Source organism: Nerophis ophidion, linkage group LG18 (genome assembly GCF_033978795.1).
Source record: "Nerophis ophidion isolate RoL-2023_Sa linkage group LG18, RoL_Noph_v1.0, whole genome shotgun sequence".
Taxonomy (NCBI): domain Eukaryota; kingdom Metazoa; phylum Chordata; class Actinopteri; order Syngnathiformes; family Syngnathidae; genus Nerophis; species Nerophis ophidion.
This window is the reverse complement of record NC_084628.1, coordinates 33,485,451-33,511,698: the sequence shown is the minus strand read 5'-3', so window position 1 is coordinate 33,511,698 and position 26,248 is coordinate 33,485,451. Positions and strand designations below refer to the sequence as shown.

At 38.7% G+C, this 26,248-nt stretch overlaps 3 protein-coding genes across 4 annotated transcripts in view; 1 reads left to right on the top strand and 2 right to left on the bottom strand.

Moving 5' to 3' along the window:
• Positions 1-6,277, bottom strand: part of LOC133537131 (neprilysin-like) — a 168,263-nt gene extending 161,986 nt beyond the window's left edge. For both annotated transcript variants that reach the window (XM_061878015.1, XM_061878016.1), the window contains exons 1-2: positions 6,261-6,277; positions 2,394-2,621 (exon numbers count right to left, since the gene is read on the bottom strand). In XM_061878015.1, the coding sequence (XP_061733999.1) occupies positions 2,394-2,436 (43 nt within the window). In that variant the 5' untranslated portion in view covers positions 2,437-2,621; positions 6,261-6,277. The remainder of the gene's footprint in view (positions 1-2,393; positions 2,622-6,260) is intronic.
• An 11,776-nt stretch (positions 6,278-18,053) lies between these two features.
• LOC133537390 (uncharacterized) lies at positions 18,054-20,636 on the bottom strand. The gene is made up of 2 exons (XM_061878404.1): positions 20,429-20,636; positions 18,054-20,274 (listed from the first exon to the last, which is right to left on the bottom strand). Exons 1-2 carry the CDS (start codon positions 20,552-20,554, stop codon positions 18,148-18,150), a joined length of 2,253 nt encoding a protein of 750 aa, XP_061734388.1. The 5' UTR covers positions 20,555-20,636; the 3' UTR covers positions 18,054-18,147.
• Positions 20,637-20,932: 296 nt separating this feature from the next.
• Positions 20,933-25,687, top strand: LOC133537389 (uncharacterized). Its single transcript, XM_061878403.1, has 10 exons — positions 20,933-21,460; positions 21,559-21,657; positions 22,182-22,828; positions 22,922-23,007; positions 23,223-23,350; positions 23,639-23,698; positions 23,978-24,216; positions 24,335-24,482; positions 24,771-24,880; positions 25,156-25,687. Exons 3-10 carry the CDS (start codon positions 22,418-22,420, stop codon positions 25,465-25,467), a joined length of 1,494 nt encoding a protein of 497 aa, XP_061734387.1. The 5' UTR covers positions 20,933-21,460; positions 21,559-21,657; positions 22,182-22,417; the 3' UTR covers positions 25,468-25,687.
• The last annotated feature ends 561 nt before the right edge of the window (positions 25,688-26,248 follow it).

The following is a 26,248-nucleotide window of genomic DNA, read 5'->3' as shown; positions in this document are numbered from 1 at the left end:
GATTCTATGTGTCTACATTCAAACTTTCTTTTTCATACTGCATTAATATATGCGCATTTTAAACTTTCATGCAGAGAAGGAAATCACAACAAAAAAAAAAATCACAATTTCTTTCATACCGTGTTGATCTGGAAATGTTTGCTTCGGCATTTTGATGGTGTGGGCGTGTGGCACCAAATGGAGATGTGGAAATGCGGAGTAAACACTCTTCAGTCTCTAGCAGGTGACTTTTCAAATGATGCTACATATTAGCAGTAATGCTATTTCTTATAGCAACGCTTTTGCCCCACACTTGACAAATTACGGTTGTCTGTTCGACATATTCCCACTGGAAGCCAAACCACAGCCAGACAATCGAGCCCCTGCTGGTTTTCTTGGGAATTAATTCTTCCTTCATTTGTTAGCAGATTTGCACCTTCTTTCTCTCGTATTACCACTCGCAACACAGCTAACGTTACCCATGCTGCTACCTCTCTGCTCCGCGAGGGCGTATACCAGTGTTTCTCAAAGTGTGGGGCGGGCCCCACCTGTGGGGAATAGAGACATGACAGGTGGGGCGTGAGGAACGGGAGGGAATTTCACTTAAAAACAGTTTTTTATTATTATATTCTTGCGGTGGCAATGACCAAGAAGAACGCGGAGTTGGAATATAATTACAACACTTTATGTACATATTTATATACATATTTATATAATATGTAACTACAAGCTCCATTCATAGACAGAGTCCCACTGCTTTTATGAGCGGTCAAGCGAGTCAAAAGCCGAATTTTTTATTTATTTTTTATTTGTGGCGGCCGTAATTCTTTCCTGGGGAGCCGCCACACATAAATGAATGTGTGGGAAACCCTGACTTGAATGTTACTTGATGTTCAATAAATTTGAAAATGTTAAGCTTGGCATTAGCGTTCTGTTGTGGCGATGGGGGCAGGTGGGGCTTAAAAACTCCCCCTTGTCCAAAGTGGGGGATGACAAAAAAAGTTTGAGAACCACTGGCGTATACATGTGTGACGTATGACGTGACAGTATGTGACGTATGTAAGAAGGTGCACTTGCTGTCTGTGAGAAGGAGAGGCAAGAAAGAGCGCAGTACACAGCTAAAAGCAACTGTGTGAGAACGTATACTCGAGTATCACGATATAGTCATTTTCTATATCGCACAGAGACAAACCCGCGATATATTGAGTATATCACCCAGCCCTAATACCAAGTACAATAGCGTATCTAGTCGATACTACTAAGATTACATCGATATTTTTCATTGTTAAAAAATCTTTTTTCCTTTTTTAAGAATTAATTTTATGTTTATAAACACAGTAAATACGTCCCTGGACACTTGAGGACTTTGATTATGACCAATGTATGATCCTGTTACTACTTGGTTTCGCATCGATACCCAAATTTGTGGAATCATCCAAAACTAATGTAAAGTATCCAAACAACAGAAGAATAAGTGATTATTATATTTTAACAGAAGTCAAGATATAACATGTTAAAAGAGAAAATAAGCAGATATTAACAGTAACTGAAAAAGGAGATTAATAATTCATTTTCTAGCAAGCGAGCACTCTGAATGTAAACAATTGCCATGGGTGGATCGACACCTGACATCCACTGTAACGATACGAAGTACAGTAGCATATCTAATCGGTACTACTATGATTACATCGATATTTTTTATCATCAGCAAAAAAAAAAACATTTTTTTAAAATTCAAATTACACTTATAATCTCAGGAAATATGTCCCTGGACACATGAGGACTTTGAATATGACCAATGTAAGATCCTGTAACTACTTGGTATCGGGTCGATATCTAAATTTGTGTTATCATCCAAAACTAATGTAAAGTATCAAACAACAGAAGAAAAGGTGATTAATACATGTGAACAGAAGTGTAGATAGAACATGTTAAAAGAGAAAGTAAGCATATATTAACAGTAAATAAACAAGTAGATTAATAATGGATTTTTTACAGCTGTCTTTTATAATATTGACAAAATAATATAATGATAAATGACACAATATGTTACTGCATATGTCAGCAGAATAATTAGGAGCCTTTTGGGTTTTTTTTACGTACTACTAATATACAAGTTGTCTTGTATGTTCACTATTTTATTTAGGGACAAACTTGCAATAAAACATTTAATGTACCCTTAGATTTTTATTTCATTTTTGTTAAAATAAAGACAATAATGATATTATTTTGTGGTACCCCTTATTTAGAAAAGTACCGAAAAGTATCGAAAGATATTTTTGTACCGGGACCGGTACTAAAACATCGGTACCGGGACACGACTAGCAGACAGGTATAAAAAGTACATGTTGCACATCAGGAACTGCGATGGCATCAACTAGTGTGTCGTGCACAGAAGAAAACATCACACTTACCGGACGAGTCAGGGAATTTTCGGTCGATGCTATAAACTGGCATTCCATCCACTCGTCAGAAATCCATCCAATGCACTCGGAGGAGGCGCAAAGTGCAGAGCCGCTCGCCTCAGTCTGAAAGCTCCGCGAGACACATAACAATCCCGCCTCTCGGCTTCTCCTTTTTTGACTTCGGCTCCAGCGCACACACACCCAGGACCTCCACTACCTACTCCTTGGCTATCTGGGCTAGGGGGGATAGGGGGGAGAGAGAGAGAGAAAGAGAGAGATCCATCACACCATTGCGCATGCGCTGCAAGTGGTCAGGTGTTAAGTGCACATGGCGTTGTGCTCCATATTTAGCTCCCACTGATTATTTCGATACTTTTCGGTACTTTTCTAAATAAAGGGGACCACCAAAAATTGCATTATCGGCTTTATTTTAACAAAAAATCTGAGGGTAGGTTCACCATATGTTTCCTATTGCAAGTTTGACCTTAAATAAACTAGTGAACACACAAGACAAGTTGTCTTGTGTGTTGTAACTAAAACAAACTAAGGCTCTTAATTTAGTCTGCTGACGTATGCAGTAACATTTTGTGTCATTTATCATTTTTCAATTTTGTCAACATTCTTAAAGACAAGTGGTAGAAAATGTATTATTAATATACTTGTTCATTTACTGTTAATGATCTGCTTACTTTCTCTTTCAACATGTGCTAGCTACACTTCTGTTAAAATGTAATAATCATTTATTTTTCTGTTGTTTCGATACTTTACATTAGTTTTGGATGATACCACAAATTTGGTTGTGATACCAAGTAGTTACAGGATCATACATTGGTCATATTCAAAGTCCTCATGTGTCCAGGGACATATTTCCTGAGTTTATAAACAAAATAAATATTTTTTTAAAAACGAAAGATGTTGTGATGCCAAAAAATATTGATGTAATCATAATAGTATCGACTAGATGCACTACTGTACTTGATATCATTACAGTGGATGTCAGGTGTAGATCCACCATTGGCATTTGTTTACATTGTGACACCGGTGGGCTACAGTGTGTAGTGAAGCATGTTTAGCTATTCCTCGTCCTGCAGAGATGTTACTTGTTAGGAACTTACTTTGAAGCTAACTCAACTAGGGAGCTAACTCGCAACAGGCAAACACGTACGACAGGCTAATCGCACCACTATTTATGAGAACATAGTTGTACACATTGGCTCCAATAACACTAGGATGAGACAGTCAGAGATTACAAATAGGAACATAGCTAGGATTTGTAATCTTGCTAGAAAGATGTCCAGCCATCGAGTACTTGTCTCCTGCCCTCTGCCTGCGAGAGGCAATGATGAGAGATGTAGCAGATAAGTCTTGCTTAACAAGTGGCTGGCTAGTTTTTGTAGACAACAGGGACTAACGTTTACTGATAATTGGCCCTCTTTCTGGGACAAACCGGGCCTGTTGATGAGAGACGGCCTTCACCCTAACCAGGAAGGCGCAATCATCCTGTCAAGGAACATAGATTTTTGTTTCAGTCATACGTGACTAACTACACTAGAAGCTGCAATTACGGAGTCTGTTAGTCCAGGTGAGGAGTCAGTTAAGCTAAAACTAGCCAGCGCCAGGCTGGAAAGTCTCTGCACATATAGCATTTCTCCTAGTATAATACACAACTCACAAAATGTTTTTTCTGCAGTGACTGTGCCAGAGGTGGACAATTATGATGTGTTCAGTGTATCGCAGCACCAGGCAAACAATCTAAAAATTCCTGTCATAGATATGGTCGAAATTATTTCAGAGCGCACTACGCAAAATAAAAGCAACATTTTTGATATTACTACTACGGATAATTTTAACAAAAATCCTCAAAACAGCCCACTACCTATATTATGGGCTTTTTAAACATAAGATCATTGTCTCCCAAAACGTTATTGGTTAATGAGGTCATTAGAGACAACAATCTTAACGTCATTGGTCTCAGCGAAAACTGAATCAAAACAGATTTTTTTTTTTTGCGCTGAATGAGGCATCTCCTCTTAACTATACGAATGGGCAAATTGCCCATCCCCTTAGAAGGGGTTGGGGGATGAACTAATATACAATGAAAACCTTAAACCTTACCCCAACCTAAATGATAAATATAAATCGTTTGAGGTGCTTACTATGAGGGCTGTCGCACCGCTGCCTCTCTACCTGGCTGTTATCTACTGCCCCACAGGGCCCTATTCGGACTTTATCAGTGAATTCTCAGAGTTTGGCGCTGATCTAGTGACGCCCGCCGATAATATAATTATAATGGGGAATTTTAATATCCATATGAATATTCTGTGTGTGGCGCTCTAGACTATAATTGATAGCTGGGGTCTTACACAAATAATAAATGAACCCATGCATTGCAACGGTAATATGATGGATCTAGTGCTTGTCAGGGGTGTCACCCCCTCCAAAGTTATGATACTCCCATACACTAAAGTAATGTTCGATCATTACCTTATAAAATTTGAAGTTCTGACTCATTGTGAACAAGCTAATAATAATAATAAATGGGTTGTACTTGTATAGCGCTTTTCTACCTTCAAGGTACTCAAAGCGCTTTGACACTACTTCCACATTTACCCATTCACACACACATTCACACACTGATGGAGGGAGCTGCCATGCAAGGCGCCAACCAGCACCCATCAGGAGCAAGGGTGAAGTGTCTTGCTCAGGACACAACGGACGTGACGAGGTTGGTACTAGGTGGGAATTGAACCAGGGACGCTCGGGTTGAGCACGGCCCCTCTCCCCACTGCGCCACGCCGTCCCTAATAACTGCTTTAGCAGCCGCAACATTGATGCTGCCACAACGATCACTCTTGCTGGCCTTTATGTGGGCTCTATTGATAACCTCACTAACAACTTTAACGACGCCCTGCGCGAAACCATTGATAATATAGCACTGCTAAAGCTAAAAAAGGGCCCCTAAAAGGCATACCCCATGGTTTACAGAAGAAACTAGAGCTCCTTAATTATCATGTGGAAAGCTGGAACGCAAATGGCGCGCAACTAAACTTGAAGTTTTCCATCAAGCATGGAGTGATAGTTTAATAATTTATAAACACATGAAAAAGCTAAATACCACTCAAATCTCATCCGCCTCAACAAAAACAATCCTAAATATTTGTTCAGTGCAGTAGCATCGCTAACCCAACAAGGGACGCCTCCCAGTAGCTCCACCCCCTCGGCAGATGACTTTATGAATTTATTTAATAAGAAAATTGAAGTCTTTGTAAATGAGATTAAAAACAATGCGTCCCAGCTACAACGGGGTTCTATTAACACAGATACGACTGTATATACGACGGATATTGCCCTCCAAAATAGTCCCTCTCTTTTTGATGAAACATCATTAGAGGAATTGCTACGTCGTATAAATGGGATAAAACAAACAACGTGTTTACTTGACCAACTTCCTGGGAAACTTATCAAGGAGCTTTTTGTAATATTAGGTCCATCAGTGGTAAATATAAACTCATCACTTTCCTCTGGCACTGTTCCCCTAGCATTAAAAAAAAGTGGTTATTCATCTTCTGCTCAAAAGACCTAACCTTGATCCTGTCCTCATGGTAAACTACCGTCCCACCTTCCGTTTATTTCGAAAATCATCGAAAAAATTGTTGCACTGCAGCTAAATGAACACTTAGCGTCTAACAATGTCTGTGAACCCTTTCAATCCGGTTTCTGGGCAATTTACTCTCCGGATAAAGCGCTCACAAAAATGACTGTGACAGTTTGACCCCACACTGTCACTGTTTGAACTTTGGTTTCCTCTCAACCCATGCACATTTTTTTAGTCAGTGGAAAGCATGCTCAACAAACAAATTGTAAGCTGTCACTCACCATGGCTCCGCATGTCTGGCTAAAAGAGTCAGGGTGGGGCTGAAGGCTTTATGTAGGTGAGCACACCTGCTGTGACTAATTAGGCCTAATTTGGGCCAAACCATGATTGTCAGGAGCTGGGTGTTGCTAAGGGACACTGGACATTTGAAAGTTGTGTTGTCTAAACCTGAATACACTGTGGACAAAAGTGACTGCTTTAAAAATGCAAGAGTACTATGTGAATACTTTTTAGACATCTGATGGTTATTTATGGTTAAGTTTACAAAAGAACTGTTTTCTTAATTTTCCCTGTCAAATTGGTCCCAGCTAGTGGGCGGGGCTATGGGCTATTTAAGTGGGGAAAATGCAATTTTTCTGAGGTCTGCTGCCTGTCACTGCCAAGGGAGGTTCTCTGTCCTGACCAAGAGTTCCGGTCGTCATACATCAAACAGCTACTGAGGTGATTATTTTGATGATGAGATTATGTTGTGATGTAAACGGTTCAATTAATTTTGTTAATTGCTAATTTATTCTGCTAAATCCGTTTTGTCATTTAATTCTTTACTTTGATATATTTGATGTTTGACCTTTTGATTGTAAATATATGTATTTTGATATAATGGATGATTTATATGTTGATTATTTTTGATATGCTTATTTTGATTAATTATATATAGGCCTATTTAACGCACATCAACTTTGAAATGTATTTAGAATATAAATGTAGTATATATAATACACGGTACTAATATTGCCTTTATTTATTACGGTTATAGATTGTTGGTGCTTTGTCTTCCTGTTTTGTTCACTTTTTGACACTTTTTGGGATTTAAATACATTTTTGTAAACTGTTGCCATCCTTGATTTGAAGTCTGGTTTGCAAAGGTTACATTACCTTCACCCGAAGCGGGGTGTAACAATTAGAGGTGGGTAGAGTAGCCAGAAATTGTACTCAAGTAAGAGTACCGTTACTTTAGAGATTTATTACTCAAGAAAAAGGAGTAGTCACCCAAATATTTACTTGAGTAAACGTATGTTGTGAAAAAAATACTCAAGTACTGAGTAACTGATAAGTAACCCAAGTACGGCAAAAAAAATGCACAAAAACATAAAAATAGCAATGAGCAAATTCAGAGCCAGGAATATCTCTTAAGCAACTAAAACAATAATATATATTAAATAATAGTAGATTAAAATAAGATTTAAAAAAATGGCACATTGAGCCACAATAACTTAACAGCACCATAGCCTCAGTAAGCATTCATTGATTTGGATTGATTGATTAAAACTTGTATTAGTAGATTGTACAGTACAGTACATATTCCGTACAATTGACCACTAAATGGTAACACCCCAATAATTTTTTCAACGTTTATCAATTACTTAGTAAATGACCAAGTCGAGGTGATCTACCTCATTCATACATATACATACACACACGTCATTTATACACACACATATCATACATACACACACAAATCATTTATACACACACATATCATATATATATATATATATATATATATACAGTATATGATTTATATTTATTTTTCCATTTTTGTTCACATGTTGAAGGTGTTTTAATGAATATACATGCATGTTTAACATATACATTCCTATCTTTCATGAAGACAAGAATATAAGTTGGTGTATTACCTGACTCTGATGACTTGCATTGATTGGAATCAGATGTCCACGTTTTCAAATGGAGGAGAAAAAAAGTTCCCTCTTTCTGTCTAATACCACATGAAAGTCGTTTTTTGGCATCTTATCTGTCTAGCTTCCATATTCGTTTTTATACACTTTACAAGAAATACATTGGCGGCAAACTCCGTAGCTTGCTAGCTTTTTTGCGCTGGCTGTCGGAGACTCTTATTTTGTTAGCGCAAGCGCGATGGAGAGGCACTTTTATTGTGAAGACAGGAACTGTGCGATCAGTCTTTAGGCTTTTGACGGGAAGTGGGGTTGAAAAAAAGAGTGTCTTTTTTCCTTTACACTTTTGATTGATTGAAACGTTTATTAGTAGATTGCACAGTACAGTACATATTCCGTACAACTGACCACTAAATGGTAACATCCCAATACGTTTTTCAACTTGTTTAAGTCGGGTCATGTGACCGCCTGGCTCTGTTTGATTGGTTCAACGTCACCAGTGACTGCATGTGATTGGTGAAACGCAGGCATGCGTAGATTCTATTTTGAAGCTCTGTCATTAACCAAAACAAACATTAATAAATCGATAAAAAAAGTAGCAAGTAGCGAGCTGAATGTAGATAAATGGAACGAAGTAAAAGTAGCGTTTCTTCTCTATAAATATACTCAAGTAAAAGTATGTTGCATAAAAACTACTCGTAGAAGTACAATTTATCCCAAAAGTTACTCAAGTAAATGTAACGGAGTAAATGTAGCGCGTTACTACCCACCTCTGGTGACAATGACTAATGACCTATTGCTAATGATGGATTCTGATGCGTCATCTATGTTGTTGCTTCTTGCGCTGCTTTCGATACTGTCGATCATAATATTTTATTAGAGCGTATCAAAACACGTATGTCAGACATAGCCTTTATTTGGTTTAACTCTTATCTAACTGACAGGATGCATTGCGTCTCCCATAACAATGTTACCTCAGACTATGTTAAGGTAACGTGCGGAGTTCCCCAGGGTTCGGTTCTTGGCTCTGCACTCTTCAGCATCTACATGCTGCCGCTAGATGACATATGCAAATACGGTGTTAGCTTTCACTGTTATGCTGATGACCGCTATCTCTACATGCCCCTAAAGCTGACCAACACGCCAGATTGTAGTCAGCTGGAGGAGTGTCTTAATGAAATTTAACAATTGATGTCCGCTAACTTTTTGCTACTCACCGCTAAGAAAACGGAAATGCTGATTCTCGGTCCTGCTAGACACCTACACCTATTTATTAATACCACCTTAACATTTGACAACCAATTACACAAGGCGACTCTGTAAAGAATATGGGTATTATCTTCAACCCAACTCTCTTGTTTGAGTCATACATCAAGAGTGTTACTAAAACGGACTTCTTTCATCTCTGTAATATCGCAAAAATGTGTTCCTTTTTGTCCACTAGTGACGCTGAGGGCATTATTCATGCGTTCGTTAAGTCTCATCTCGATTACCGTAACGTATTATTTTCGGGTCTCCCTATGTCTAGCATTAAAAGATTACAGTTGGTACAAAATGCGGCTGCGGTACTTTTGACAAGAACCAGAACGTTTGATCATATTACGCCTATACTGGCTCACTTGCACTGGCTTCCTGTGCACTTTAGATGTGACTTGAAGGTTTACGTACTTACGTATAAAACACTACACGGTCCAGCTCCATCCTATCTTGCTGATTGTATTGTACATATGTTCCGGCACGAAATCTGTGTTCAAAGAACTCCGGCTTATTAGTGATTCCCAGAGCCCAAAAAATGACTGGGGGCTATAGAGCATTTTCAGAGATGGGTAGTAACGCGCTACATTTACTCCGTTACATCTACTTGAGTAACTTTTTGGATAAATTGTACTTCTAAGAGTGGTTTTAATGCAACATACTTTTACTTGGGTATATTTACAGAGAAGAAACGCTACTTTTACTCCGCTCCATTTATCTACATTCAGCTCGCTACTCGCTACTGATTTTTTTCGATCTGTTAATGCACGCTTTGTTTTGGTTTGTCAGACAGACCTTCAAGGTAGGATTTATCACATACCTGCCTTTCATCAATCAAATGCAGTCACTGGCGATGTTTGACTCCGTTTCACCAATCAAATGCAGTCACTGGTGACGTTTGACTCCGTTTCACCAATCAAACAGAGCCAGGCGGTCACATGATTACCTGCACACTTTTTTTTTTATATATATAAACCTTTTATTTATAAATTTCAACATTTACAAACAGTTGAAAATAATAATCAAAGTAAGTACAAAAACAGTACAAAAAAAACGTACAAAACAGCGCCAGGGGGTTGTAAATTGAAAGTAACTAAAATAGAATGCAAAAAATATATATGTATAAAATAAACAAAGTGCAAAGCCATAGGCTCACTCAATCTCAGTAAATAACTTTAAATTGGAACACAGCGTCATCATTTTCACAGCTTTTTGGTTGTTATAGGTAGAGTGTTTTAATGTAGAGTTCTAAATCTTTTGTAAAGGCATAAAAAAACAGGTCGGGTATTGAGAAACTTATATTTATGAATATAAAACTTAGCCAATAGTATCATAAGCTTGCAAAGGTAAAAATAACTTTCTTTTTTTTTCAATACAGTGTAAAACCAAATATATATTATTTAATATGTATTATTGTTTTCATTTCTTAGGAGATATTCCTGGCTCTGAATTTGTTCATTGCAACTTTTATGTTTTAGTGCGGCCCGATTGGTACCGGGCCGCGGAATAATTTTTTATATAAAAAAAAAAAATTTTTTTTTTTTTTTTTAATTAAATCAACATAAAAAACACAATATACACTTACAAATAGTGCACCAACCACCAAAAACTCCCTTTTTCATGACAAAAACGTCCCTTTTTCATGACAAAGAAGAAAAAAAAAGAAAAGAAAAAAAAAGGACACCCCCCCCCGGGCCGCGGGACAAATTATTAAGCGTTGACCGGTCCGCGGATACAAAAAGGTTAGGGACCACTGTTTTAGTGCATTACTTGTTGCCGTCATCATTAAACAAACAGGTTACACATCAGATACTCAGTATTTGAGTAGTTTTTTCACAAAAAACGTTTTACTTTTACTTAAGTAAATATTTGGGTGACTACTACTTACTTTTACTTGAGTAATACATCTCTAAAGCAACAGTACTCTTCCTTGAGTACAATTTCTGGCTACTTTAGCCACCTCTGAGCATTTTCTATTTGGGCTCCAGTACTCTGGAATGCCCTCCAGGTAACAGTTGAAGATGCTTCCTCAGTAGAAGCATTTAAGTCCCATCTTCAAACTCATTTGTGTACTCTAGCCTTAAAATAGACCCCTATAGCAGGGGGAGAAATTTGCAGCCCCGAATCTAAAGTGACCGGTTTTGTTGTTGTTGTTTTTTGTTGTTGTTTTTTTTACAAACGTACATAATACGTTAATCTCTTCTATTAATGCAAATACGATTTACTGCTAAACTAAAATGAAATAACACCATGTTGGGGAATTAAGTGGACAATGTTTGGGTTTTGGTCTCTCATTTTACAATATTGGAATTTTGGAGAGCATAATCAATCCTAAATGACACAAAAGTCGCTCGTCAATCACAGGTTGCATCATAGGCGCCAATCTACATTTACGCCAGTGGGTACTTGGTGTGTGTGTATTAGTGTTGTCCTGATACCAATATTTTAGTACCGGTACCAAAGTATTTCGGTACTTTTCAGCACTTTTTGGTACTTTTCTACAAACCCCGTTTCCACATGAGTTGGGAAATTGTGTTAAATGTAAATATAAATAAAATACAATGATTTGCAAATCTTTTTCAACCCATTTTCAATTGAATGCACTACAAAGACAAGATATTTGATGTTCAAACTCATAAACTTTATTTTTTTTTTTTGCAAATAATAATTAACTTAGAATTTCATGGAATGCAACACGTGCCAAAGTTGTTTAGAAAGGGCATGTTCACCACTGTGTTACATCACTTTTTCTTTTAACAGCACTCAATAAACGTTTGGGAACTGAGGAAACTAATTTTTGAAGCTTTGAAAGTGGAATTCTTTCCCATTCTTGTTTCATGTAGGCTTCAGTCGTTCAACAGTCCGGGGTCTCCGCTGTCGTATTTTATGCTTCATAATGCGCCACACATTTTCGATGGGAGACAGGTCTGGACTGGAGGCGGCCCAGGAATGTACCCGCACTCTTTTTTTACGAAGCCACACTGTTGTAACACGTGCTGATTGTGGTTTGGCATTGTCTTGCTGAAATTAGCAGGGGCGTCCATGAAAAAGACTGTCTGAGATGGCAGCATTTGTTGTTCCAAAACCTGTATGTACCTTTCAGCATTAATAGTGCCTTCACAGATGTGTAAGTTACCCATGCCTTAGGCACTAAAGCACCCCCATACCATCACAGATGCTGGCTTTTGAACGTTGCGTTGATAACAGTCTGGATGGTTCGCTTTCCATTTGGTCTGGATGACACGATGTTGAATATTTCCAAAAACAATTTGAAATGTGGACTCGTCAGAACACGGAACAATTTTCCACTTTGTAACAGTCCATCTTAGTTTCTGGATGTGGTTGATAAATGGCTTTGGCTTTGCATAGTGGAGCTTTAATTTGCACTTACAGATGTAGCGATGAACTGTATTTAGTGACAGTGGTTTTCTGAAGGGTTTGATGAGCATTCCTCAACTTTATCAGTATTTATTACCACCTTTCCCAACTTCTTTGTCACATGTTGCTGGCATCAATTTCTAAAGTTAATGATTATTTGCAAAAAAAAAAAAAGTTTATCAGTTTGAACATCAAATATGTTGTCTTTGTAGCATATTCAACTAAAGATGAGTTGAAAATGATTTGGAAATCATTGTATTCCGAACATCTAACACAAAAAATGTCATTATTGGCTTTATTTTAACAAAAAAAATCTTACGGTAAATTAAACATATGTTTCTAATTGCAATTTTGTCCTTAAATAAAATAGTGAACATACTAGACAACTAGTCTTTTAGTATTAAGTAAACAAACAAAGGTTCCTAATTTAGTCGCTGACCTATGCAGTGTGTCATTTATATTCTATTATCTTGTCAACATTATTAAGGACAGCTGTAAAAATCGATTATTAATCTACTTGTTCATTTACTGTTAATATCTGTTTATGTTCTGTTTCAACATGTTCTATCTACACTTCTGTTCATATGTAATCATCACTTATTCTTCTGTTGTTTGATACTTTACATTAGTTTTGGATGATACCACAAATTTGGGTATCAATCCGATAACAAGTAGTTACAGGATCATACATAGGTCATATTCAAAGTCCTCATGTGTCCATGGACATATTTCCTGTGTTTATAAACATAATATAAAAAAAAACAAAATAAGATTTTGTGATGTTAAACATTGATGTGGTATTTTGCGTGGTATCATTACAGTGGATGTTAGGTGTAGATCCACCAATGGCGTTTGTTTACATTGTAGCGTCCTGGAAAAGTTGTTGCTGCAGGGAATTCTGGGAATTTGTTCTGTTGTGTCTATGTTGTGCTGCGGCGCAAATATTCTTTCAAAATGTGTTTGTTGTTGTTGTTTAGTGTGGTTTCACCATATGGCACATATTTATGACAGTTGGCATTGTTCATACTGCCACCCTTTGTGTGACATGTATTACCATGAATTGATTAACGTGGACCCCGACTTTAACAAGTTGAAAAACGTATTCGGGTGTTACCATTGAGTGTTCAATTGTACAGAATATGTACTGTACTGTGGAATCTACTAATAAATGTCTCAATCAATCAAAAAAGGCTGTTGTCTAAGTATATACTTCATTTGCTCATGTGTAGTGTGTTTAAATCAAGATGTTCGTGTCATTAGGTCATTATCGGGCACAACAAAATCTTGGTTTGGCTTTGTTAATCCAAGACTATATGATTCATGACTTTTACATCATGTTAGACGGACCAAACTTGCCAAAAAATCATTAACAACACAATTAGTTTTTTCCAAAAATATTTTAAACACTGAAAGTTGCCGTTAATCCCTCTGCGATGTCCGTGGCTGCTCGGGCCCCAAAGCACCCATGGGATCGGCGCCTATGGGATGCATATAAACCAACAACAATTCACATTCAGTCCCTCAGCAGGAATTAAACCCAAGCTGGCTGCTCAGAGGCTAACTGAGTAAACTATCAGTGACGAGAAGAAACGTGTTAAAACGGTCCTCAGTGTGGTCACGAAAAGGTCAAATTGGCCTGTTGTACCAATAGTACAACATGTCCAAATAAATGTGCGTTTACAAGTTCAGCCCTAAGTGACCTGTGGCTTCAAGATCAACCAGGGGTCACTTTAGTGGGAGAAATTACCTCTGGAAATCATTATTTGTCTTTTTTCCCCACTGCAGAGAGTTACTTACTGTAGTTATGTTTTAACGCTGGTGAAATTACACATTTATTCCCCGCATGGGCTTCCCCCCCCCTCGCTGTCAATCATCGCTTCAGAGAACGCTTACGCAAGTCTCGTCTTGTGTCACCCCGTCACGCCGTCCATGTTTCATTGCTTCTGATAATGAAACGTGCTCCCCCTCACACACACACACAAGGCATTTCCAGCCACGTGCAGAACTTTTGATAGTCTGCGAAGCACAACTGACGGCTGTTTTCAAAAGTCGTTTCCTGTCAACACAGCGGAGATATGCGAGTATTGAGCCTGCTGTGCAATCACTGTGATCATACTCTTCATCATTTTTGCTGCTGCGCTCTGCAAATTAAACCCCCACAACCCTGTCTCTGTTGGCCATTTGAGCTCTGCTCAACTGACATTTTATCGTCTCGCAATTGTGTTGTTTCCTGGGCGACAAAAGTGTTGAAGGGAAAATGTTTATATTTTTTTAAGGCCTGCTCTACGAACATCCAAGTATAAATGCTGAATAGCGTCGGAAAAGTTAAACTTTGCAAGTACTATTAGTTGGTGTTTTGCGGGTAATCAACTAAATTACTTGCACATTTGATAACAAATGCAAAAGTGGTGCAGACGGCATGTACCGTATTCTCCAGATAATAGGGCGCACTGGATTATAAGCCGCGCTGCCGATGAGTGGACTATTTTTTTAAATCTTTTTTCATGTATAAAGCGTACCAGATTATAATGCGCATTAAAGGAGTCACATTATTATTATTTTTTTAATGTAAAACACTTACTTGTGGTCTACAAAACATGTAATGGTGTTTCTTTGGTCAACATGTTGCATGGATTATGTTTTACAGATCATCTTTAAGCCGCTTTCTGACAGTTGCTTCCGGATGCGCCGTTTTGTGGGCAGTCTTATTTACGTAGCTCACCTCCGGCAGCAACTTCTCCCCGTCATCTTTGTTGTAGCGGTGTAGCAGGCAGGGTATTGGAGTGGAAGAAATGTCAAAATGTGGAGCTAACTGTTTTAATGACATTTAGACTTTACCTAAGTCAATAATGGTGCAGCATTTCCTCATCCAGAAACAACACCGGAAATGTGTCCTGTGAAAAAAACATCTGACTGGAACTCTCCAATAACTAAAGTTCTTGGGGTGAATAATGTATACTCAGGCTGAGTTTTGCTTTTGTCACCCTTGTTTTGGGACAAAGGCAAAGTGCTGTGTGCCGCCCCATGCTTTCTAAGGGTTAGAGAAGCACCAGGACCAGTGATCAGTAGCAGCAGTAAACACAAGCAGAGCGGATAAGCTGCTTTTTGTTACTGGCTGGTGGACTCGATCAGCATCCGCAACTTCGGCAACAGGCCACAGGTTTCTTTTTCTAACCGTGCGTTTATTGTCTCTGCGGCCGGACCTATTCTGGGGGAATATTTTTTGTGTGCAAATAGACTGTTGTTGGACATCTCAGAAAAACATTTATTTGAATCCGTCTCCTTCTTCATTTATCTATGCACACTGGGGGGCTGCAGCCAATGGCCCTAGCTGTGGTAATGTGACTTAGTCCTTAAAATGCTCAACTCAAACTTTTAATGAAGCCCAGCACACAGATACATTATACACAGCCACCAGCTCTACTGCTGTAAAAACCCTACTGGCCCCGTTGCCGGTGGGGTTTTTACTGTGTGGTGGTCACAGTGCTGCTTGATCAAAAATGGCCGATTAACATTACAACACTAGCCAACATGCTCGTAGTTGGGGAGGTTTAGGGCTTTTTGCTGAGTTTCCTGTAACTGACTGTGCCGACGTGAGGGTGGAGCACTTCATCCCTACTATGGAGAGAATGGACATCGTATGGCGTTCCAACAGTCCTCAGGTTTCACCTCTGCCGGGGAACATTTCAAACATTTATGGCTGCTGTTTACCCGGTTAAATGAACATGGCCTGATTAAGGGAACCCGGCCAAGTGCCAGTTTGACATTGACTTGCTTGGCCACCAGGTGTCCTTGCAAGGTTCTGCTCCCCTGCCTACACAGGTGGAGGTAATTTCCAAGTTTCCACGCCCACTCACTGTCGAGCTGCTTCAGGAGTTTCTCAGAATGGTCATTTTTTTATAACAGTTTTATTCTCTCTGCATCTCATCTCATGAACACCCTGTATGAGATGCTACAGGGGAGGAAAGGTTCTCAGGAAGTGAACTGGTCAACTGATAAGCTGCAAGTCTATGAAGACACAACATCTTCTCTGGCTCACGCTACCTTGCTGGCACATCCATCCCCTACTTCTCCTTTGGCTCTCACTACTGATGCCAAAGATGTAGCCGTGGGGGCAGTATGCAAGCAGTGGGAGGCGGGAGCATGGCAGCCTCTCGCCTTCTTCAGCAGGCAACTACGGGCAGCAAAGAAGAGTTGACACACTTTTGACACAGAGTTCCTGGCTTTGTTCCTGGTGACCTGCCATTCCAGGTTACTGATGGAGAGTTGCGAATTCACCGCCTTTATGTACCACAAACTTTTGACTTTTGCCTTAGCTAAAACCTTGGAGCCATGGTCTGCCCACCAGTATCTCCAAATTCACTTCTATAATTAGGCTTGTGGCCAGAAAGCACAATGGGGTGGTGGACTCTCAGTTCTGTATCTTTACATTGAGAAAATCGTAGCAGATCAGGGAAGGGATGCAGACCTTCAGGCCTGGTAACTGGTTTGCAGTTTGTGGGTGTTCCCTGCCATGGTAATGGTTCCACATTGCTCTGGAACATTTCTACTGGTCCACCTCATCCCATGGTTCTTGCACCTTGCACCAGCGGGGTGTTTGACGTTGTGCATGCTCACTCTCACCCCGGCGTGAAGGCATCTGTGAGGCTGGTTAGCACCAAATGTGTCTGGCCAGGCATGCGGAAGGATGTCAAGGACTGGGCAGCCACTTGTGTACCCTGCCAGCAAGCCAATGTCCACCAGCACATCAAGATGCCTCTGGAACACTTCTGGGTGCTGGATCGGCAGTTCGACCATGTGTATGTGGTTCTGGTAGGTCCCCTGCTTTCCTCCGGTGTGTGCCCTCATTTCCTCACTATGGTGGACAAAACTACTAGGTAGCCGGAAGTAGTACCTCTCTCATCCACGACAACGGATGCGATTGTTTGGGCTTTCACCGTCTTATCTGAACTCAAACAGGGGAGCTCAATTCACTTCAGAGCTGTGGTATGCAATGGCTGCAGGACTGGGGGTAGAGCAGCATTGCACTACTGCTTATCACCCTCGTGCTGTGTGAACGGTTTCATCACTCGCTGAAAACATCCCTGCGGGCCAGTCTCACCAGTGGCTTAGTTAAGTGTTTACCTAGGCTGATGTTGGGCCTGCGCACTTCTCCAAGGGAGGACCTCCATGTTTCTGCTGCTGAGCTTTTCTACAGACAGCCTCTGATGGTTCCAGCCACAACCTTGGTGTTCAAACACTGGAAAAACTCGAAATCTTGCCAAGAATATTTGTCTTATTTCTAGTCAAATTGTGTCAATGAACTTAATTTCAGACAATATCACTTATAACTAGAGTTACACCAAGATGGAGGACCTTGTTTCAAGACAGTGCATCTTGAATATCTTGTTAGGTGAGAAGATCTTGAAATGATCTTGTTTTGAGAAATATTTTAGATGAAATAAGCTTTTTCAACATGTCATGATGTTTTTATGCTCACAAGATGTAGGTTGTATGATGAATAATCTTGTTTCAAGAAAGAGACCTAACTTGAATTGAGACAACACAGCTTTATTGAATTTGCAGGTCAAAAGCGTCACAATTGCAGCATCATGCATTATGGCAACAGTTGATGGATTGCATATTAAGAGTGACATGCCATGATGTCGGTGAGATCATACTTCACTGGAATGAATATGCCATTATTAAAGTTAACATAATAGTATGGTGTAAAATCCACACAGTTTTCAGAATTCAAAAAAATATTGGCTTGTGCAAGGTGAGGAATCTCTACCTCATAGGATAAATACTGTTCATTCCAACCAATTGTAGAGAGAGGTTGACATTCAAAACAAAACACTGATTCATTTACAATAAAGATGTTTTTCACAACTGCAAACTCTGGGGTATTATTGAAAACATTAGAAATAACCAAAGATTTTCCACATGTATGCTTATTTCCATATTGAGCAATCCACTGGGCACACACTACATGTTCAACTTGCTCTATTCCTAAGAATTGTTTGATCTTTCCTTCTACGTAGTGAACATTTTTCACCTCAGATGTTGGGCCTATTTCAATGTCATTACAAAAAATAGGATGTTTGTCATGCACATTCTGACTACATTCATACAGTTGGTTGTGCTTCACAAGAGATTTACAAATATTCTTAAAACTACTTTTTATAGCCCACTGCTTGAAAAAGCAATGCTTTGACTCAAAACGCATACACATATGCCTAACAGTAGGACCAAGTGCTTTAATCTGGGAGGGAAGATGCAGCAGGTAATGTTGTTTAGGTATAATATTTAAATCTGGAAACAGCTGTTTGAAATGTCTTAAATGCTGCTCAATTAAAAGCTTCAGCCTAGGAAGAGTTGCGAGTGCAATAATAGGTGAAAACAGAATTTTAACTATCTCCAACAACTTAAGTAGCAATTGTGTGTGAGCATTTTCTCCAGTTGTGTCAATGAGAAATGGCAGAATCTTTAACAGAACCAGCATCTGCCCCGCTGATTGTTTAAGTTTATTGTCATTTGATGAAAGTGTAGTAACAGATATGGGACAAGGCTTGTCCCTCATATCTACAGGAGAGTAAGGGAAACCAATAATTCCACTATTAAATGTGTCTAAATCCATATGTCCGGAAAGTACAAGATGCTTCAAAACACATTTGATTTCATATGGGGCAACACCTTCGAGAATAACATGCATGATGTCCTGTGGTGTTTGATTAATGATATCAAAGTGGGGAAATTCTGTTAATTTACTTCTCCTGTTTATACCAAATGTTGTTTTTAGATGTTCTCTTAGGAAATCAGTACTTGCTTTTTCAATGTCACTGCATTGCCTGTTATGTCTTGCCATTGTCCTTTTCACAAACAAATCTTCATTAAATTTATTTTGCATATCTTCGAAGTTGCATTCACAGTGCCTACATTTACTGTAGGCAAACCCAACTCCTTCCTTAAATCCAGCCACTTCATGTTGAGCAAGAGTGTCTCCGCACACAGACAAAAGTGCCCCATAAATTGTCCTCTCGCCATTTGAAGTATCAACCCGAACACCATTATACAGCTCGATCAAATCATGGTTAATCCTCTCAAGTATTTTATCAATACAGGAAAGATCTTTAGATTTTACCATGGCAAGCAGACGAATGGCAGCGAGTCTTGATCTGTATTTAGCGTTGATGTTACCTAAAGTGTAATAAATCAATAACAATTTGTTTTTGTTTGCACGAGAACCAAGAGGATTGCAAAGCTCAATTTCATCTGTATATAAAATTAACTGCAATGCTGTGGGAACTTTCAAAAACAGAGGGTGTGACTTAAAAATGTCCCCATCAATGAAATCATTAAAAAAAACATCCTTGCAGGACTCTGGCCCCTCATTGATCATTTCAAGAATTTTAGGATGTGAAAGCAGCTGCTCCAAACTTTTAACTAATGGTATGTAGTAAAAACAATGTTTTTTTATGGCAAGAACTCTGGAATCTCCACGCTTCACATAAGACACTGTTTGTTTTGCAGTAACAATTTCTGGTTCAACTGGATGTAACAGTTCTTTGATGGTCTTGTCCTGCAAATGTGTTGTAGCAATCTGGCGAAAAGGGTCAACAAACTGGTCAAATACGCTCATTGCATGACTCTTTAGTTGATCCAGGTCTCCAGAATGACTCTCAAAGATGCTCTTCATTTGATGACTCAGGTGCTCCAATAATGCTGTTTGATATTGCTGGACTCCACTCACCATCTGGTTAACAGCTCTCTAGGGAGGTGGAAAAAGCATTAAATAAATAACAAAAAGTAAACAAACAAAAAATACTACACTACAGACTTCACACAAAAAATTTTGCAGAGCTCAACCCTACATAATGTCTGGCACATGCATTTTTAAGACACAAATGCATACATTTCAGTACCTGTGTCAGTCTCTGGGTTTCTCTGGCCTGGAGAAGAAATGCAGTTGCATGTTTAGAAAGGTTAGCCTTCATGCAACCCTGGGCAGGTTCTTGCAATTCATGCTGAAACAGATTAACAAGAATCATATTATAAAAGGGAAAATGTTGACCTTGAAAATGTGTAAAAATTATATCCAGTAATTTGATAACTGTATTTGTCCTTAGTTCTATACACGTTTCAATTAAGCGTGGTGACTGAAAAATATATCACAAATTTCTGATTCATATAAAACAAAAATATCTTACCAAAATATTTGATTATGTTTTTCTAATATTGGCAACTGTAAAATGTGTGAACAGAATAACTATTAGATGTTCATTATTATTCTTATTATTATCATAGCGCAAATAACACAAAAATAAACACTTGTAGCCACGAGTGCTCTGTCTTTGGCTAATGAAAAAATACGGACTTACTGTTCCATGTGTCCAATCAACCTCGACTGCAGGATTATTATCATCAGTCCGGTTGGTTGTGGCTGTCCTCTCCTGTGCCTCTGGTAAACGCTGGCCAGACGATCCGACCTCCTCGGTTTCTTGAACTTGGAGAAGATGGTGCACGTGCGTTCGCTTTACGTGATAGTAGAAGGAGTTATACACCCGGTACTCACTCGAGCAGCCATCAATCCCACACACTACGCGAAAGTCCGGGCTGCGACTGTGCATGGTATTAATGTGACTCAACAACTGTTTTAGAGTCAGCGCCACAAATATGTAACACAAGAAACAACGCCAAATCATGTTGGACAAAAAGAGGATTCGAAAAGACGATAGAAAGCTAAGGATGCGCTGCTGCGGCAATTCTGACGGCCGTAATCCAGTCGTTGCTATGGTAACTCCCGCCGGCACCACTTTGCAGCAGGTCAACCGAGGTCAACCATGGATTTACGGCTATGTGCGTCACCTTACCTGCGCGCCATTTACGCTGTATCGACGTCCACTAATTTGAACCGTTGGAACCAGCAACACTTAATTGGATAAGTGTCTCCTCAAGTAAGTAACGACGCTATGTCCTGTATTGTCAATTCGAGTTTACGTCGCCATATATGTCGCCTTTTAACTCTTATGTATGACTATATTTTGTGTTACAGAGAACTTCTTGTGCGCAAGTTAAACTTAGCTAAGCGAACCAGCTAGCTTAACCATTAGCATGGAGGGACTGGATGATGTCACCGCATCAGTTTTAAGAGGTAATGTATTTCTTTTAAACATGGAGTTGTATTTCAAGTCAATATCCTCTGCTAATAACAAGAAAACCATCAAAACTATAAATCTATGCCCCCACTTTAATTTTCATTGCCCATGTCCCCTGGTGTATCTTACTTTTTTAATTTCTTTTTTTAAATTATCATTATTATTTTTTATCTCTATGTCTTAATTATATATGTATTTATTTTGTTGTTACATCTATCTGTTATCCAATTGTTATTAATGTGAAGCTCATATTGCTTGTTGCACTGTTACTATTACTGTATTTTGTAAATCAATAGTAAAGTTGAAAAAAAAGTATTACTTTTAAACATATGTCTACAAGCTTTTAAGGTAAAATGCACAGTTAGGATGCTTTAGGATGATTAGTCGACCGATTTAAGATTAAAAAGCATAAGGTAAAATTATGCCGATTTATTAGATTTTTTTTTTAGATTCAACATATTGTTATATATGTACATATTTCGGGGCACTGATTCATTTTAATATGTGTTTTCCAATGTAGCTGCAAACATCAGCGAGGAAATGCTGAGCACCTTGTCTCGAGAAGACTTGCGGGATCTTTTTCCAGGCCCAGAGAACTTTTTTCGGAGAAAAGCAGTGTGGAGTTTGTGTCATGATGTGTCAGAGGATGTCAGTTTCTTAGTCATATGACTTAAAATAATCACCAATTATTATTCTGCATTGCTGTTCATCGTAACACAACTAAATTGTGCATTTTCCACTTCCACATTATCTTTCATGTTGCAGCAAACTGTCCAAGAACACTCTGGAAATTCCTCGATTAATGATTCACCGATGCCAAAAACATTGACTCCTTTAAAAGCAAAGCCTGCAAAGTACACAACCCCTGAAAAAGTTGTGAAGTTATCATTCCCGGAATATGTGTTGCACACCGACACTGAACTTGAGCAAGTCCGAAAACAGTACTTCGAGTTGTCTAAAACGGGCTTAGAAAGCACCTGCCATATGTCAAAGGAACTCAGATGCAGACTCATCCGAAACACCATGACCAGTATGATGGCAATTCTGAGGGCAAGAGGGGATGAAGGATCAGACAGATACCCATCAAAACCAGAAATTACAGCAATGGCAAAAAGAATAGTACAATATTACCCAATGCTACAGGATAAAGGCCTGAAGAATACATGGGTATGCGACACACATTGAATTGATGACCAAAGAGACTCCGCCTGGCCACTTAATGTAGCAATTTGATGAACGTTTTAATTGTGTCTTGTCCAGGTCACTGTGTTTACACAGCTGTACAAACGACTGCAAAATGTGAGATCTCCCCAAAAACGCAAAAAAGATGGGAGTCATTCAAAGAGGTAAGACTGTAACTAATAATTACTTCTATTGAGGATGAGTCTACTCGTCCTTGTCTTAATTATTTGATTATTTCTGAATAATGCCTTGAAATTGTTAAACTTTTTCTCAAAGCTCAAGTGACATCCTCAGGTCTTACAACTTATTATGGAACATGTTGACTTTAATTTTAAAACAACAGTTGAAATTTAATCAACTAATTGGCTAATCTTTGCAGCTCTACAAAGAGGCGTCATCTTGAACACCCAGATGACACTGATGAAATTGATTCAAGCGACTCAACAGTGATTCTGGATCTCTCCACGGAGGGTAGTAGCAGTTCAGACCCCAGCAATAAAGAAAGAGGTGATTCTCTTAGGATTGAGACAATTATACAGTATGTGCCAAGTGCCAGTCAACAGTGTATTGGCCTATATGCTCTGCATCAAAACAAAATGAAGGCTGAGTCTAGTGGAAACCTTTTTATGACCCTCCATAAGTAACATTCAGCTGCTTCACTACTCAATATTTTGATCCAAATAATACATTTCATTGTTGAATTTGGTTCCAGAAGAGTGAACTTATTCTTAAATTCAATTAGTCTGACAGCATGATGTTATTTGTTATGTTATTTGATGATGTTATTTGTTTTAGGAGAGACAAACCCCCAATTGCTGCTTGAAGAAGTGACCCGTCTTCCCTCCAGTCCTGAATGTGAGTATATCTGTATGTCTCCCCATTCACTGTGTGTGGTGACTTGTTATAGTAGACCGTACTTGCATGCAGTTCAATGTGACTGATTATATTAGCCAATAAATAATGGAATTTTGTATATACATTCTGTAAATGGTTGAAATACTGATATATGAATGATTATAACATAATGATCAGGGCTGAATGTAAAAGATTTACAAGGTGTACAATATTAATGGATGATATTCATTTGTAATTTGAAAACATCTTAATGACAGTATATCACTTTGTGCCTTACAGCTAACAAGCCTGCTGATAGTGCCAGTCCAGATGCGGCCAGTCAAGCAACCTTGGCCAAGCACTACAAGGCCCTACAGGCTTTGTTTAAAAGAAAAAATCCAAACTACCAGGATGTTTCTCATCTTCTGGATTTGGAATTTGCAGCCAGAAGATTATTCATTGACTTGGATACCATTCGTGAGGAGGACAGACCTGAAAAGATTCTCGAAGCTTATCCCTGTTTTAAGGACATTGGACATGTAAGTCATTATTGACTGTGCATAGTCAATACACAGTACTACACACTCACTGTGTTAGATTTGGATTCCCACCTCGAGAGCGATTTATTCATGTCAGTTTTGATACAATATTTTATAGGTGATGGACGAGCTTCGACGCATTTTGGACATGAGAAACTGCAACTTCATCAGTGAATTAAAGGAAAGATGGCATGACTTCTGCCAGAAGGTGCAGTTTTTTGGTGTGTCCAAAAACATGCTGAAACCACCAATGGGAATAGACAAAGGTAAAAAATTATGTTTTTTACTTAGTGAGGATGAAGCTTCGGGCTTGTTAATTATCAAGTTCATGCACTCATTTCTAGTCCTTTTTGTAATCTATTTTCTCCAACCTCCTCAATCCTATCCCAACTCAATTCTCTATTCTGCCCTGAACTGTGTAAACAGTCTCACTAATATAGTAGTATTAGGTTGATGTTATCCTTTTTAGTTAGGGGCAAGCCAAAGATGGGGACATTTTCCTCAATAATTGTGCATTTTGTTCATATTTAAATACTGAATCTCTTTTTCAACAGTGCAACAGGCTGTCGAAATTCTGCGTGTGCTGCCATCACTGTTCCCCTCCATGTCTGGTCTGCCGAAGAAAGTCAGAGATCTAAGTCAGGCTCTGGTGCATGTCCTTGAGGTGAGCAGTGCAAAATATACTGGACCATTTTGACTGCATTATTTAAAAGTTAAAACTGAAGGTGTATCCTCTGCCTGCTCCAAATGAGTTTCCTATTTATATGATTTTTCTTTCTTTTCTTTTGCATTTGGTATGGTTTAAAAGTTAAGATATAGCTTTCTGTATGCTGTAACCTTTATTATTTATTTGATTGCAACCAACCTCTTTGCCTTAAAGCCAAGGTTCCAGAGATGTATAACTATTATCGTGACGGAAGGATGTCTTATGTGTTTTAGGAAAAAGAAGACCCCAATTCCTACTTGAGGAAGCGCCCTCTCACATGCCCGGTCCTGATTGTTAGTTCGTCCAACTGCCTTCTAGCGGTAGGAAATGTGCCGATAACTACCTTTCCCAAGGACAAGGTCACCGAGGGTGCTTTATACCTGATGGCATACTATTACACCCTACATCTTACATACCCAAAGTGTGTCGCAACTCTGATGTCACTCATACAAACAGAGGTCCTACTGGACAACATTCATGAGAGTGATCTCACATCATCGTACAAAAAAAGCATGGCTGAGTGGAAGGCTTTTATTGGCCAGTAGGCTTGTGGTATGCAAAATAGCACCCACTTCTTCCCCGAGGCTGCTATCCACATACAATGGTGGATAAGTTGGTCATATGTTAAGTTTGTGAGACCTTTTCAATGTTAAGCACTTGGCAAATGTTATGGGCTGAGCAAGTGTTTGTGTGATTTGTATATTTTATGTGTTTTGAAAATATTTTTTGTGATATACTGTTGTGCATACAGTGAGCCGTAAAGAGCTCCCCCCACAAAAAGCAATCCAGTGCAAACATTTATTGACGAATAAACGTTGAATGCGAGACTAATTCTCATTTACTTGCCTTATTTTGAGCTGATAATGTCTTTAATTGAGAACAATATTGCTAATAATTATGACTCAAAAACCCCTAATTGTAGTCTGTTATGCTAACTTCAAGATATGTTGTCTCAAAATGCCTATTTCTAATCTCACTTCAAGTACAAGGCATTCTTAAATCTAGAACAATTTCTCAAATATCAGACTTAAAATAAGTGAAATACACTTGAAATGAAAAGAATGGTACCAAAATACATGCTGGCTTTCAGGAGAAAAATACCACTTTCAAGCATCACAACCTTATTATGAGACAGAAAAATCTTACTATCCAAGTAAAATATAACTAAAAATGAGTTATTAAAACTTATTTTAAGACCTTTTTAGTCATGTCAGTCTTAGAAATTCTGTCTTATTTCAAGAAATCTTGTTGAGACAATTTTCACTTGTTCCATTGGCAGATTTTTTTGCTCAATTCAAGCAAAAATGTCTTGTTTCATTGTTTTTT